The 14,918-nt window shown below is 47.7% G+C and overlaps 1 protein-coding gene across 9 annotated transcripts in view; it reads left to right on the plus strand.

The window, feature by feature from the left end:
* The window catches only part of LOC130264502 (DNA-binding protein RFX2-like), a 70,578-nt gene that overhangs the window by 27,318 nt on the left and 28,342 nt on the right, over positions 1-14,918 (plus strand). For 3 of the 9 annotated variants that reach the window (XM_056512731.1, XM_056512727.1, XM_056512728.1), the window contains exons 2-4: positions 10,541-10,641; positions 13,228-13,317; positions 14,241-14,320. In XM_056512731.1, the coding sequence (XP_056368706.1) occupies positions 10,546-10,641; positions 13,228-13,317; positions 14,241-14,320 (266 nt within the window). In that variant the 5' untranslated portion in view covers positions 10,541-10,545. Of the gene's footprint in view, positions 1-10,537; positions 10,642-11,718; positions 12,131-13,227; positions 13,318-14,240; positions 14,321-14,918 lie in introns of those variants that run through there. The other 6 variants (XM_056512732.1, XM_056512730.1, XM_056512729.1 and 3 more) reach the window with 4 other exon arrangements.

The raw sequence follows: 14,918 nt of genomic DNA on the forward strand, positions 1-14,918 counted from the left end.
AGCAGCTGTGGATCCCTGTGCCCAAGCACTGAGCTTGGAGCAGCCTGGGACAGTGGGAGGTGTCCCTGCCATGGCAGGGCTGACACTGGATGGGATTTAAGGTCCCTTCCCAACCCAACCATTGGGGGATTCTATTTCAGAATATTTCTGTTTTCAGAAATTGTATTTCCCCCATTCAATCACAATCCTGGGAAACCCCTACAGTGCACATAATAAGAATATGGTAAACAATTAATTCAAGCCCAGAACTTGTGCTTGTTTTCACCAGGTAACACCAATGTGTTTGTTACAGCCTGGACATGGACAGCACTGGAGTGTGACTTTTAATTCCTCCTTCCATATGTGAAAGCATCCTCACTGCTCAGCAGATACCCAGATGTTGTTTCTTAGCTAACATTTGCCATCACTGTAGCAAAACCTTTCTGAAGTCAAGGTTCAGGTGGTTCATAGGAAAGAAATAAAGAGTTCCACTTGTTGCCAGGGTTGTGCTACACTAAAAATCTGGAATCTCTTGGATTTTTCCTAGCAATAAACAGCAATGGGATTGTTGGGGGTCTGGGCAGGACCAGGGGCTGCACTGATGATCCCTGAGGGTCCCTTCCAACTCAGAATATTCTGGGATTCTCTGTTGAAGAGCAGCAGGGCAGGAACAGGGGCACTTTCAGCCCTGAAGGAATCTAATCCTGGCTTTTGATGCTTGGAGATTGTTCAGGTTATTAACCCAAAAGAAAACAAGTTTTTGTATGGGAAGGACGTTCCCAACAATGCTTTGCCCCTGTTCATGTCTGAGATTCCTGCACGTGGGGTTTGGATTTTGCCAGCAACTCTTAAACTGTTGTGGCTTCTGCTCTTCAATTTTATCTGGCTCTTAAGGAAACTCCAAATTACAGGGCCAGCACAGATCCATTCCTGACTCTTTTCTGTCCTCAAAGTTACTTTTAAAGAAACAGCAGAGATTAGTGCACTGCTGTTACACAACAGTTATGTGTGTGTATATATATTACTTGACTTAATTCTGTGAAATCTAATTAAAGACTGAGTGTATATTTGTATTTCAGTATATTATTAACTTGCTAATAAAAGCTATTTCCAAATTTGTATTTTTCCATGAGGACCAGGTTTCTGGAAAAATAAAACCCAACCCCAGCTATAGTGCCTGCTGCCCTTGAAAAGTGTGTTTTGGGTTTATCTGTGTTTCCAGGTAACTGGAGCTCGTAGACAAGCAGTGTTTGCTTCTGTTTTAAATTAATTTAACCTAATCAGTGGCAGGGTCTGGTGCCTTCTCTTGTTTATAAAATTTTGAAGCAGTGTAATGAGTAGTCTCTTCAGAAAGCTTCTTTTCAAGTTTCTTGGCATGTTTGCTTCCCATGTGCATTCCCCTCCACTTAACAGCACTGGTGGGAAGGGGAGAGGACACTGAGGGTGAGCTGGCTCAGGTGCCAGCTCCCAGCAGCCTGGGAGGGGACAAGGACATGTCCTGTGTGTCAGAGATGGCCCAAAGCTTCACCTTGGCTGCTGGGTGGGGAGGGGCTGGCTGTGAGCAGGGGTGTGCATCCCCTTGGGATGGGGCTGAGCTGCTCTGGGGGTGCCAGGCACTGTCCTGCTCTGTCCCAGGCTCCAGGGGTGGCACCTCAGTGTGGGATGGAGGGTTCTGGTGCTGAGGTCAAGGTTTGGGTGAGCCAAGGCTCTGTCTGATCTTAACCTGCTCCCATGTCCTTCCAGGGCCTGAGGGGCTGGCAGGGGAACTGGAGAGGGGCTCTTTGTCAGGAACTGGAGGGACAGGACCCAGGGAATGGCTGCCACTGGCAGAGGGCAGGGCTGGATGGGATATTGGGCAGGAATTGTTCCCTGGGAGGGTGGGGAGCCCTGGCACAGGGTGCCCAGAGCAGCTGTGGCTGCCCCTGGATCCCTGGCAGTGTCCCAGGCCAGGCTGGACATTGGGGCTGGAGCAGCCTGGGACAGTGGGAGGTGTCCCTGCCGGGGCAGGGGTGGGATGGATGGGATTTGAGGTCCCTCCAACCCAAACCATTCCAGGATTCTCTGAGATTTCCTGGCTCCCTCTCAAAGGCAGAGCAGCAGCTCATCTTCAGGGCTTTCAGAGCAGTTGGGATCCCAGGAATTGCTGTGCCCAGGGGGAATGTCAGGACTGGCAGCTGTACAAACACCATGGACAGGGATTGAATGAGTTCAGGTGCTGAACAAGCAGACTCCCAAATGATTTGAGCTGCACCCACTGCTCACAGCCGAGGTGGGAGCTCTGCTCTCTCAGCATCCCTGAGGAAAAGAGAATTTCTAAGTGGGAATACTGGGCAGAACAGGCTCTCCTTGGCTCAGCCATCAAAACCAGAGTTTCTTTTGATTTCCCATCTGAGGGAGCTGGAATAATGTTGTTCCAAAACAGAGGTGGGAGCACCCCATGGTCTTGGTTGGGAGCCGTGTTCTGCTCCCGTGCTCCTCTACCTTGGGAACTTTTTTTGGGTGTGATGGTTTTGAAAGCAAAACCAGTGAGAGACTCCAAGTCAGAAATACAATTTAATAGGAAAAAAAAGAGAAAAATAAAATACATGCAATAATACAAAAGAAAAAAATCACTGACAATCAGAATCCAACCTGACACCCCACTAGTCAGGGTGGTGGCAGTCCAGATGAATTGGTCTTTCTGTAGAAATCCTGGCAGTGATCCTGGTAGCTCTTGTCCCCTGGAATCCAGTGGTTAAGGGCTGCACTGGTGTTCCAAATCTCAGTTTTTATCTGGGTAGGAAAGGCTTGGCTCCTCCCCTGGCTGGAGCATCTCCCAGTGGGATGATGGAATTTTATCAGTCATGCCCTGGGACTCAGTGGCCATTAACAGGAGATATCTCCTGGAGGGAGGATGGGCTGGGGAAAGATAAAGAACATTTTTTTAAACAGCTGCCCATTAACAGGAGATATCTCCCACAGAGACAAGGATCACTGCCCCTCCTGGTTTGACAGATGGTGACAGAATTCAGACTTTGGGCACATCTTTACATTGTAACCCAGGACACTGAGCAGTGGAAAAAATGAAATTGGTGTTTTCCTGGTTGGAATTTCTGTTATTCCTTGGAAGTCTCAACCTTTGGAGACATGAGCAGCAGGAATGAAGGATGTGTGTGAGGCAGGAGCCAGGCTGGGTCTAACACAAATATTTGAGGAGGAAGAAGCCACTCAATCCATTTTCATTCACATCAAATAAACCAGTTCCTCCTTCCAAAGAATGAAACACTTCCTTTCTGTGCCCTGCTTCAAGCACAACCAATGCCTTTTCAGGGCAAGTTATTGCATCAAGGCTGAGCCAGAAATGTTGAATGAAATGGAAAATATTTAAGTAAGTTTTCTTTAGTAAAATAACTGTGGCCTAGAATGTGGTGGGTGAAGTAGATGGATATTTGCAACTGTTAGAAAATAATCAAAATCAGCCATTCCTTGCATTACTTTTATTATTTTCAGTCTGTTTTGAGAGTGTTGAGAATTCTCAGTAGTGAAACCATTAAATGTAAATTCCCTGGTTCCTTTTTCTGCAGTCAGGGGAGAAAATACCATTTAGAGCTCATCTAGAACATGATGGTTAAATAGCATTTTTATTTCTCCTGCATTTTGTTATTGCTGTTCTGGTTTTCCCATTTATCTAAGCTCCAAGCCAACTAAACCTGAATAAAATAACCAAAAAACTATTTTTAAATTTAAGCCTTCCCTTCAAAACATGCCAAAAAATGCACAAAATCAACCAAAAAATGAGGAAAAAACTGGATTTCAATTTTGATCCTTGCAGGTCAGTGATGGAAATGAGAAATTGTTTTGTTTTGTTTTTAGTTATACTGCAGCCTTCCTGTTATTTTCAGCAAAATAACAGATACCAGGAGATTTTTATTAAAAATTCATAGCTGTATCATGGACTTGCATATGGAAATAGGGCTGGATGAGATTCCCTGGGTAATTCACCCCCTGGTCAGCCTGAGATCCATTCAGCAAAAAGAAAATGTGAAGCACAGACTGTGCCAGCTGAGGCTGTTGGCTGCACTAAACCTCATTAATTCCTGATAATATTAAGATGAACAAAGGTTATTTGCTGTATTAATTGAAGGGGAATTTTCCTGCACAAAATGCCATTGGCAATCCCATCCACCTCCAGGTTTCCTGCAATTCTGGTGCATGCAACACTTTTAGCTCTGCCATGGAATTTTTAAGGTTGGAAAAGACCTGTAAAATCAAGTCCAATAAATACAAATCTTGCTGTAGTTGAGTTTGTCTCTCTTCTGTGTCTGTAGAGATTTTAGCTGCAGATTTATTTTCAATTTTCACAACAGGAAGTGTCTGACAGCCTGCACAGGTGATGATTTGAAATTCAGGATGCCTGGGTTTACCTGGAGAGCCAAGGCTGTTGGCATTTGAAGAACACCAGAAATAAAAAATCCAGCATCATTAGAGCAGCTTCACCTGGAAAAATAAACTTTTCCCACCTTTAGATCTTAATTTTAAATAAAATTGTGGAGTTTCATGGTGGACTTGGCAGTGATGATGGTTGGACTTAATGATCTTTTTGGGCAAAGGTCTTTTTTTGGAAAAGGTCTTTTCCAACTGAAATTATTCTATAAATACATTCTTCAGGCATCAAAAATCTGATTTAACATTTCCTGTACCTCTAGGCAGTCGTTTTCCTGTTGGATTTTTATGCCCCACATTTAAATCCCCTTTGAGAAGTTGTTAAGCCCATTTATGAATGGCAAGGACAGGGGCAGTGGATTTCTTACCCATGGAGGTAATAACACCCATCAAGCTTTACTGGGAAGCTTAAATATAAGTAGCTATAAAAAAACTTCATCCCAGAGGTCAAATAATTGATTGTTCTTAAAACTAACAAAAAACTCTGAGGATATTTTCCTTTCCCTCATTTATATCCCAGTATTATATTCTATTTCAAAAGTCCTGGCAGAAATAAAAGGATGTAATAAAGAAATTTGAAAAGTTTAAATAAGATCAAAGGATGACCAACCTAGTAAGCTTTGAACAAATTAAATAAAATAGTTCATGATCTGTTTTTTTTCTTCAAATGAGCAAGTGATTCACTGGAACAGCAACAATTTTAATGTTTTGAAAGCAGCACTAATAGAACTGTGTGATTCTGTAGAGGGGAAATTCCTGCCTGGAAGGGTGGGGAGCCCTGGCACAGAATTCCCAGAGCAGCTGTGGCTGCCCCTGGATCCCTGGCAGTGTCCCAGGCCAGGCTGGACATTGGGGCTGGAGCAGCCTGGGACAGTGGGAGGTGTCCCTGCCAGGGCAGGGGTGGGATGGGATGAGCTTTAAGAGCCTTTCCCATCCAAACCATTCCATATTCCATGATTTTCTGAGTTGGCTGCTGCTGTAGGGTAGCTCATAGGTTTTACATTTTCACCTCAAAGAAATAAGATATAAAAAGATTTACAAGATATACAAATACAAGACCTAAATACCCCAGGAGAACCAAGGCTGTGCCAGTCTCACCTCTGATTTATGTGTCCTGCTTTTAAAAATTACAGATAAGGTGGAGAGGGAGTTCTGTCCATGTCCAGTGGTGACCTGGACAAAGACAATGAATACAGATAGACAAATAGAATAAAACCAAAAAGTATTGTGGTCACAATTAGAGCAGGAGCAGCTCTGGGCCTGAGGAAGGCAGGGACATAAATCCCCTTGAATTTGGAGTTGGGAGCTGCCTGGGATGGGTGGCTGCTGCTGGACCAGGTCACACAGAGATAAAACAACATTTCCCTGTGCCCTGCTCTGCCTCAGAGCTCCTTCCACATTTCAGGGCTCCACATTCAGCTCCCAAATATTTGTATTTGAGGTCTCAGGAGTTGATGGTTCTGGTAAAGCAGTGTGTGGAAAAATCCATCTCCTGGGTGGCATCAGCCCCACCTCCCCAGATTTTTTTGGGGTGCAGGGGATGCTGCTCCATCCTCATCCTCAGCACTTGAAGGAGTCACTCTGTGATCTCCCCCTGCTGCCTCCTCCTTTCCCCCCACTCCCCATTCAAACCTCAACATAGAAAATATTTGGAGCTGCTCCTCTTATCTCTGTTTTCCCAGCGTTTTGGAGCTGCTTGAGGCAGGAGAGATGAACAAAGGCAAGGCCATTTACATGGAGGCAGCGGTGCCTCATGAATGAAATGAGTTTTTATCAACCCTCAAGGCTTGCTCTGCTCCTCCTTGTGTTTCTGAAAGGCTCTGACAGCCCTCAGAGAGCACTGCTTGACAAACCTTGCCTAGGGGAGTATTTGTGGCTTTTTTAGGAGTGGGAAAATTGAAGCACCAGGGAAAGGGAAGCATCCTGTTCAAGGTCATGGAGCGAGCTGGTGGCAGGACCAGAAATAGCACCCAGAAGTTATTAGGGTTTTTTTTTTTCCCCTGAATTTCCTTTCCTGTCCCTGCTGTTTGCTTGGATACCAAGATAGCTGTGTGTAAACAGAAGGTTTCCAGAGGCAGCAGCCTCCATATCTGCCTGATTCATTCAGTGATGATGCAACCTGGAATCCAGATGTCTGTGATGCCTTCCAGGACCCTGGTGGCCCGTGTGACATCACTGGCCACGTTGAGCAACCAGGGCTTTAAACTTGTCTCTCTCTGAAATGCCAATGTGTTGAATAAATCCACTGTAAGGAGACCTTGTAGCAGCTTTTTAGTGTCTAAAAGGTGCCTATGAAAGAGCTGGAGAGGGATTTTTTATTAAAAAATGCAGTGACAGAACAAGGGAAATGGCTTTAAGGTGAAGGAGGGCAGATTTAGATTAGATATTAGAAATTAAAAAGGAATTTCTGTCTGTGAGGGCAGTGAGGCTCTGGCACAGGTGCCCAGAGCAGCTGTGGCTGGCTCTGTATCCCTGGCAGTGCCCAAGGCCAGGCTGGACAGGGCTTGGAGCAGCCTGGGATAGTGGAAGGGGATTGGAACAAGAAGAGCTTTAAGGTCTCTTCCTACCTAAACCATTCTGGGATTCTCACCATGATTTTATTGCTTTTCCATAGTCAGGTCCATCTGCTCATTTCTCCACAATAACTGACTTATTGTGCTCTACTTCACCCAGCAAGGGACCCTGGAACTGAGAATATCACCTGTGGATGCTGCTGATCCTCTGTGTGACCCACCAGCAGCTTTGGTGATTATTAATTAACTATTAATTAACATGGCTGTCAGAGGCCATGAGACACCTTTTAATGGCTCCTGTCAGTCCCTTCTGTGAGAGAGCTGCATGTGGGACAAACCCCTGTGTCTTAGGCCAGGTCTAAGAGGAAGAAGCAAAACTCTGCTCTGTGGGAATCAGGAGAGCTGGTTCTGAGCCAGTGAGTTTCTGCTCAGAGGATGATCCAAAACACTGTGAGGTGAGAAGTGGCTGGGAGGAGAGCACAGAATTTCACAGAATTGCACAGAATGCCCAGGTTGGAAGAGACCTTCAAGATCAAGTCCAACCCAGCCCTAACACCTCAACTAGACCATGGCACCCAGTGCCACATCCAGTGTGTTTATAAACACATCCAGGGGTGATGACTCCACCCAGGCAGATGATTCCAGTACTTTATCACTCTTTCTGTGAAAAACTTTTTCCTAATGTCCAGCCTGTATCTCCCCTGGCACAGCTTGGGACTGTGTCCTCTGGTTCTGTCAGTGCTGCCTGGTGAAAAGAGACCAAACCCACCTGAGAACAACATTCAGGGAGTTGTAGAGGGTGATAAGCAGGGAGTCCTTTCTTGGCTGTTTGCTTTAGAGATGTGGCAGAGCTCAGGGGAGCTCCTGACCCTGGAATTGATGAGTCTGAGACAGGAACAGCCCCTGGATCCCAGGAATGACCAAGGCCAGGCTGGACATTGGGCTTGGGGCACCCTGGACTGCTGGGGGTGTCCCTGCCATGGCAGGGGTGCAATGGGATGAGCTTTAAGGTCCAGTCCAACCCAAAGCAATGGAAACACAAAACTGAAATACCCCATGAGAGCCAAGGCCATGCCAGCCCCACCTCTGATTTATGTGACCTGTTCCTAATAAATAAAAACCAGGTGAAGAGGAGAGAGCAGGACTTTGGGAGCCACATTTCCTCTCCTCCTTGGCAGCTGCTGCTCTCTCCATCTCTGGAGCCTTGGCTCAGGTGCCAGGGCAGAGCAGAGCTCTGCAGCACCTTGTGCTGCTCTCTGGGAGCACAGGAATTCTGTGTGTGCTGTCAGCTTTCCATCACACAAATTAAGCAGAGCAGATGGCACACACAGATCTGAATCCAATTCTCAGGAAGCACAGGATGGCTTTAATGAGAAGTGAATGATCCTTTCTCCAGGATGTTGCACTGATAAATAAAATAATAACAAGTCCTGTACATGTGGCTTGGCAGTGCAGGACTTCTCTGTCTGTCTGCCTTGTCTGGAAGTGCCATCTGCAGATTTCCTGGGAGTCTTTGTGTCTGGTGTGGCTGTCATCACTGCCCTGTGCAGCAAACCTGAGAATCACCCTGGGGATTTGTCTTGGCAGCAAACAATTCACCTTCTACCCTGCCCACATCTCTCTGCTCTCTTCTGGTCACTGAGGGAAAGCAGAATTCAAAATGTATCAGCAAAGATGAGTTGGTGGTAGTTTGAATCACAGAACCATGGAATATTCTGGGCTGGCAGGATCATCAAATCCAACTCCATCTTTCCTGATGTTCTTTTCTGGTTATAGCTACACTTAAAAGGAAACCTTTTGTAGACTTAGAATGCCAAGAGCTGACCCTGCCAGAACCATTAATAGATGATTAAAATATCTTTGTCAACTCAAGAGAGTTTTTTCTTTTCTGTAACCTCACCATGCTACATTTTACACTCAGAAAATCCTGGAAAGTTTCAAACCCTGGGCACAAGGGACAGACAAAAAACACTTTTGGAAAAGTTAGGGAAGTAGATGTGGTAAAAGTGCCATCCTCTCCTGCCAAGCATCTCTACCTGAGCATCCCAAATCCAGCAGTTTTGCATTTAATTGCAAATAATTTGGGGGCTGGAGCAGGCAAGGAGCTGTTCCCTTCATTTACTGGGAGAATTATTTGCTGATTCCACAGCACTTGGAATCTCCTCACGTGGAGGTTTTGGCTAAAGCCCAGAAGAGCAGTGATGGGGAGAGGCAGGTGCTGCCTTTATATAGCAGAGCTGCAGGATGGGGGTGCTGAGGGGCCTGGGGGACACAGGAATAAATATTGATTTAATTTCCTTCATTTCTGGCTTGTTGGATTCATCTGGTAGCTGTGACTGTGTGGGTTCTGTATCTACTTTTTCTCCCAGATGTGAGAAAAATGATTTGCAAGCTCTAGGGTTTTGGGAAAGTTAGGGGAGTAGTTGTAAATTGCTGATGGGAGTATGGAGTATTGGGAAAAAAACCTTTAAAAACCTGGGTTTTGGAGAATTTTAATATTTGGTGGGAATTTTGTCAGTGTCTGAAGGAATAAACAGGTAAATGCTATAACTTCACACTCCCCTTGAATTTCTTTTGAACAGGTCCCGTGTCCTTCAGTTTCTAATTTTTCCTTTTTCCTCTTAACTTGCACAAAGTTGAGGAAGGAGAGAAGGGAAATAAACAAAAGACATCATAATATTGTTTGGAGGCTCAGCAGTGAGGCTGAGAAAGCAGAAATGGCACTGCCAAAAATCTGGATGTTTTTAACCTTTTGATTTTGAAGTGACAGCAGAAACTCTCCTAAAATAGTTTATTAAGCAGGAAGTTTCACAAGAAACTGGGGGAAAAAGGCTCCCCCACCCCCAAAAAATTCCCTCCAAGTGTTGTTGTGTGCTGTGTCAGCATCCCTTGGTGTCCCCAGGGCTGGGCACGGGCTGGGGCAGTGCCAGGAGGCAGAGCTGGCACCAGGGCTGGGATGGGATGGGATGGGATGGGATGGGATGGGATGGGATGGGATGGGATGGGATGGGATGGGATGGGATGGGATGGGATGGGATGGGATGGGATGGGATGGGATGGGAGGCTGGAGATGCTGCTTCAGGGGTTCTGAAATGATGCTGAATTGCTGTTCTTGTTCTTCATCCTTGATTTTTTCTGGTTATAAACCCAAGCTGGCCACCCCATTTCACTAATTGAAATCTCAGCTGGACTCCAGGAAGGGATGGAGCATTTTTTGCAATAGTTAAAGGTGACGAGGCAGAGAAAGCATTATTTTAAATCCTGCCCCTACTCTTCCCCACCATGTGTGATGCTCACCGTGACACAATAATTTTCCAACGCCACTTTTCGGTTAAATATAGAAATGCATTTTCTGTTCCTTCCCTCTCCTCTCCCTGAAACAATTGTGCAACTTTCTTTTTCCTTAATATAATTCTACATTAAAATTAGCTGCAGGACTAAAAAGAGTCCTGTGTGTAGGACGGGGAGCTGCCTCCCTTCCCAGCGCTTCCCCCTGGATTTTCCACTGGGGGAATGGAGTGTTGCCATCAAAACTCTGGGGTTTGAAGGGTTTGAAGGAAGGGTTTGAAGGGGGTTTGGGGGTGTGGCTGTGCTGTCCCAGTGATGTCCCTGTGCTGTCCCAGCAGTGAGCATGCAGAGTGCCGAGGCTGGATCAGACTCAGCAGCTCTTCACCCGTCGGCGCCGGCGCAGGCTCCGGTGGTGCAGGCAGTGCCAGCCTCCCAGCAGGTAAAGTGTGCCCAGCCCTGCTGCCCCTGCCAGGGTTTCCATCCTGGGGAGAGGGGTTTGGCTCCTTGAGGCAGTGGGGATAACGTGTTGCTGGCCTTGGTGTTGGTAAAGGGTGTGAGCTCACGTGCCAGTTCACAGAGTGGGGTTTGGGGTGAGTTTAGGTCCTGGGTGGATTTCCTGGTGTGGTTTGGAGTGTCAATAACAGCAGGGGGAGATGGAACAGTGCTGGGAGGGGAGAGGTGGTGCATCCCCAGGGAGGGGCTGCAGGCCAGGGAGGGGATTCTCCCCCTGCACTGCTGGGGCCAGGTTTGGGTCCTGAGCACAAGAAGGGCAGGGACAGGTTTGAGCAGGTCCAGAGGAGATCATGGAGCTGCTCCAAGGGCTGGAGCCCCTCTGCTCTGGGGACAGGCTGGGACAGCTGGGGGTGCTCACCTGGAGAAGAGAAGGCTCCAGGGAGAGCTCAGAGCCCCTGGCAGGGTCTAAAGGGAGCTAGGTGGGATATTGGGCAGGAATTGTTCTCTGGGAGGGTGGGGAGCCCTGGCACAGGGTGCCCAGAGCAGCTGTGGCTGCCCCTGGATCCCTGGCAGTGTCCCAGGCCAGGCTGGACATTGGGGCTGGAGCAGCCTGGGACAGTGGGAGGTGTCCCTGCCAGGGCAGGGGTGGAAATGGATGTGCTTTGAGGTGCCTCCCAACCCTAAGCATTCCATGGTCTCTTCCTTGGATCCCAAGATTTTAATTTGCAGAGGGGGAATTTGTGATTAGTGCCCATGAATGTGCTGCATTTGGGAGACACAACAGGAGACAAGTGATGGCTTCAATGAGGAATGGGAACACCCAGTGCAAAACAGGAAGGGTTAAATGAAACTGGTTCCCTTTTGTTCCTTTTTATGCCTTTTGGGGAACTTTGAAAAGAAATTTCTGTCACAGGAAGCTGGAGGGATGAGAGGATGGGTGGGTGTAACAGCTTCATCCTTCTCCAAGTCCCAAGTGAGCAGCAGCTGCCATTGGATGCTGATGAAAAGGAGCAATTAAAGATTGGGAATTGGGAGGAATGTTGGACTCTGCAGGAGCCATGGACATTCCCACCAGGTGACCCAGAGGGCTGCTGTCACCTCCCAGCCTTGCTGGCGTGGCAGGGATGGGGACAGCAGTGCCCAGCAGTGTCCCCAGGATCAGCAGTGTGGATTTGGCTGGGAACAAAGGCTGGAAAACCTCTGGATTGTGAAATCACCCATCCAGCCTTTGCCTGTGCTGTCGTTGGGACATGGAGCACGAGTGGAACCCTGGAAAATCCAAGGGATGGTGGAAGACTGCTGGAGAGGAGGAGCATCCAGAGCCTTCCCTTCTCAGCAGCAGGACAAAGAAAACCCTGGGAATGAGCTGCTGGCAGCAGGAATGGTGTGAGGCTGAAGCCCTCGGGGTTGTTGAGCACTGGTGCCCCTTTCAGAGAGAGCAGAGGCTGTTTGGGCAGGATGGCCTCACCTTCCGGGTTGGGGATGATTCCTTATTTTGGCTGGAGCAGCTGGACAGGCAGTGAGGAGCTGAGCTGGGCAGCTGAGCCAGGGATCTGACATTTGGCAAAAGCAATGCTGGAAAATGGGAAAAAAGCAGAAGAAAGGAAAGAGACTTTGGTGCAGGTGGCACTGCCAAGGCTTGACTTCAAGAAGGGCTTGTGATGTCCCCATCCTGCAGGGGAGGGAACACAGCCAGGTGACATTAGTGTAGGTGTCCTCAGTGCAGGAGCTCCAGGGAATGCAGGTGGAGCAGCTGCCTGGAGATCTGGGCAATTCCATAAAGCTGGAATTCTGCTAGAATTGGATTTCTGGTTGTTACAGATATGTTGGGAGGGCTAAAAATCCTAAATATCCATGGATAAGGTAGCCACTAATTATCAAGGTTACTTCTGGGGCTGTTTTCTGGCTCTTTGTTCTGTTGGCCCAGTCTTCTGGGTGTTTTTAAGGCCTCCAGCCATGGAGGATGTGTCTCCTTGGAGAAGGTTTAAAAGGCCAGGAGATGCTTGGCTCTGTTCCCACTGAATCCTTTCTTTCCATCCCCACGTTTGTTTTGCTGGATCTGAAGGTGCTGAGCACTCTGAGATGTGTTGACAACCTCAGACTGGAAGTGGAGTGTGAGACAGGGATGATGGAAGTGACAGAGGCAGCAGCAGGCAAGGTCCCTGTGCCCTTGGTGGCACTGCAGGGACAGGCAGAGCCAGCTGAGCTCTGGGGCTGGCAGGATTTGGTGCCATTTCTCGTTGCAGGAGGCAGAGTGTGGGTTTAGCAGCTCTGAGAGAAGGAATTTGGCAGCCACATGTGGATGTGTGAGGAGTGATCCTTGTTTAGCTGGGGCTGAGCTGATCAATGAGCTGCTGTTTCCTTTCATGGAGGTTTGAAGATGATTCCTGTCAGAAATTGTGGAGGCAGCTTTGCCCAAATTCAGGGGGCTGAGCTCATGCTGTCCCTCCACTAATTACAGGATGCTGCTGCTGGTGTCAGAGGCAAGTTGGCCATGAAATTTTGGAAGAGAACACCTGCCTCACCTGTGTTATGGACTGAAATTGTCTCTTCCTGTGTCTTCTTCTTGCAGAGGGTTTTGGTCCAAGCCACAGGCCCCGCTCCCAAAGGGGCACAGATGCAGCAAATCTCTGTTCCCAGAGTCCAGCAGGTTCCACAGCAGGTAATGAACCTGGGGAGAGAACCCCTGCACCAGCACATCCCCACGTCCCACACGACTCTGAAACTGTGCCAGAGCTAGAAAATATCTTAATTAAAGAGTTGTGGGCAGTCAGAGAGCTGGGATCACTTTCTCCAGCTCCCTCCTTCTTTCTTAGATGACAAAAGAAGAACCTTTGCTGTATCTGTTTGCTGTCTTTCATGTATTTGAAGATTTGATGGATGCTTTCAACTTACATTTAAAAGCATTTATTAAATCAAAGTTAAATTAAAAGCAATCTCCTTTGGTAAAGATTTTTTTAAAGGCGAAATGTTTGGGGTTTTTTTTAAATTAAACAATTTACTGACTGCACGTGGCTCCATGGAAAGGTTTGGTGCCAGAGAGCCATGCAATTGTTTTTATTTATTTGAACTTTGCCTTTTCCTGGGCTTGTTTCCTAAGAAACCAGGGATATGTGCTGCTGCTCCATGTGGACAGCGAGTCTGACTCTCTTTAATTTTTTTTTCTTTAGTGATTTTATATTTGGTTGCTCCATTCCAGGGGGAAAAAAAATTGACAGAGGGCAACTCCATCCCTCTCAGAGCAAATTAAAAAGGGGCTGGGGTGCAGCTGGACACTGCCAGGCTCCCCTCTGAAGGAAAGGCTGCAGCATGAGCTCACCCCTCTTAGTCACCCCTAGACATGTGTCCAGAGGAAACCCTGCTCCATTGTTTCCACTGCTCATGGAGCAACCACTTATTTATCTATTTTAACTTGACCTTTGAAAATAAAAACCTCCTTTGAGATTCCTAAGCATGGAGGGGAGGGCAGGGAGGGTGTTTTATTTATTTTTTTTTCCTTTTTTCTACAAATTAAAGCCTGAGTGTCAAGGTCAGGTTGGAGTGGTGCAGTTTGAGCAGTCCCTGATTTCTTGGTGCCTGTTGCAGGTGCAGTCTGTGCAGCACGTTTATCCAGCCCAGGTGCAGTATGTGGAAGGAGGAGAAGCTGTTTACACCAATGGAACCATGTAAGAGCCTCTCTGAGCTGTCCCCCTGCCACCTCCCAGCCCTGCCCTCCCCCAGCCCGGCCCCACGGTGGGAGGAGGAAGAGGAGGAGTGTTTCAGGTGTTCTCTTGGCTGTGAGGAAGAGGAGGAGTGTTTCAGGTGTTCTCTTGGCTGTGAGGGTGGTTCCAGCCGCACTCCAGCCCTGGGGATGTTGTTCCCTGTTCTCCAGGGAATCATGAAGTTGTTCCCTGTGCCATGCACTTTGTGTGGTGACATGGGCAGCTTTAGCAGTGGAACTTCTAGAGGTCATTTTTCTAGAGGAAAAAGGGGGTGTTGGAAGATTTTATAGAGCCATGTGGAATGCCAGAATGGCTTGGGTTGGAAAAGACCTTAAAGTTCATCTCCTTCCAACCCCCCAACACCTTCCACCATCCCAGGCAGCTCCAAGCCTCGTCCAGCCTGGCCTTGGACACTTCCAGTGATCCAGGGACAGCCACAGCTGTGCCAGAGCCTCTCCACCCTTAAAATTTCCTCTTCCTCCTGTCTGCTGTGCCCCATTTTCTGCCTCCTTTTGGCCTCCTCACCCCAGTTCCCTTCCAAGAGCTCCAGGCTGTGCCCCCA

This window comes from Oenanthe melanoleuca, chromosome 28, assembly GCF_029582105.1.
Source record: "Oenanthe melanoleuca isolate GR-GAL-2019-014 chromosome 28, OMel1.0, whole genome shotgun sequence".
Lineage (NCBI taxonomy): Eukaryota > Metazoa > Chordata > Aves > Passeriformes > Muscicapidae > Oenanthe > Oenanthe melanoleuca.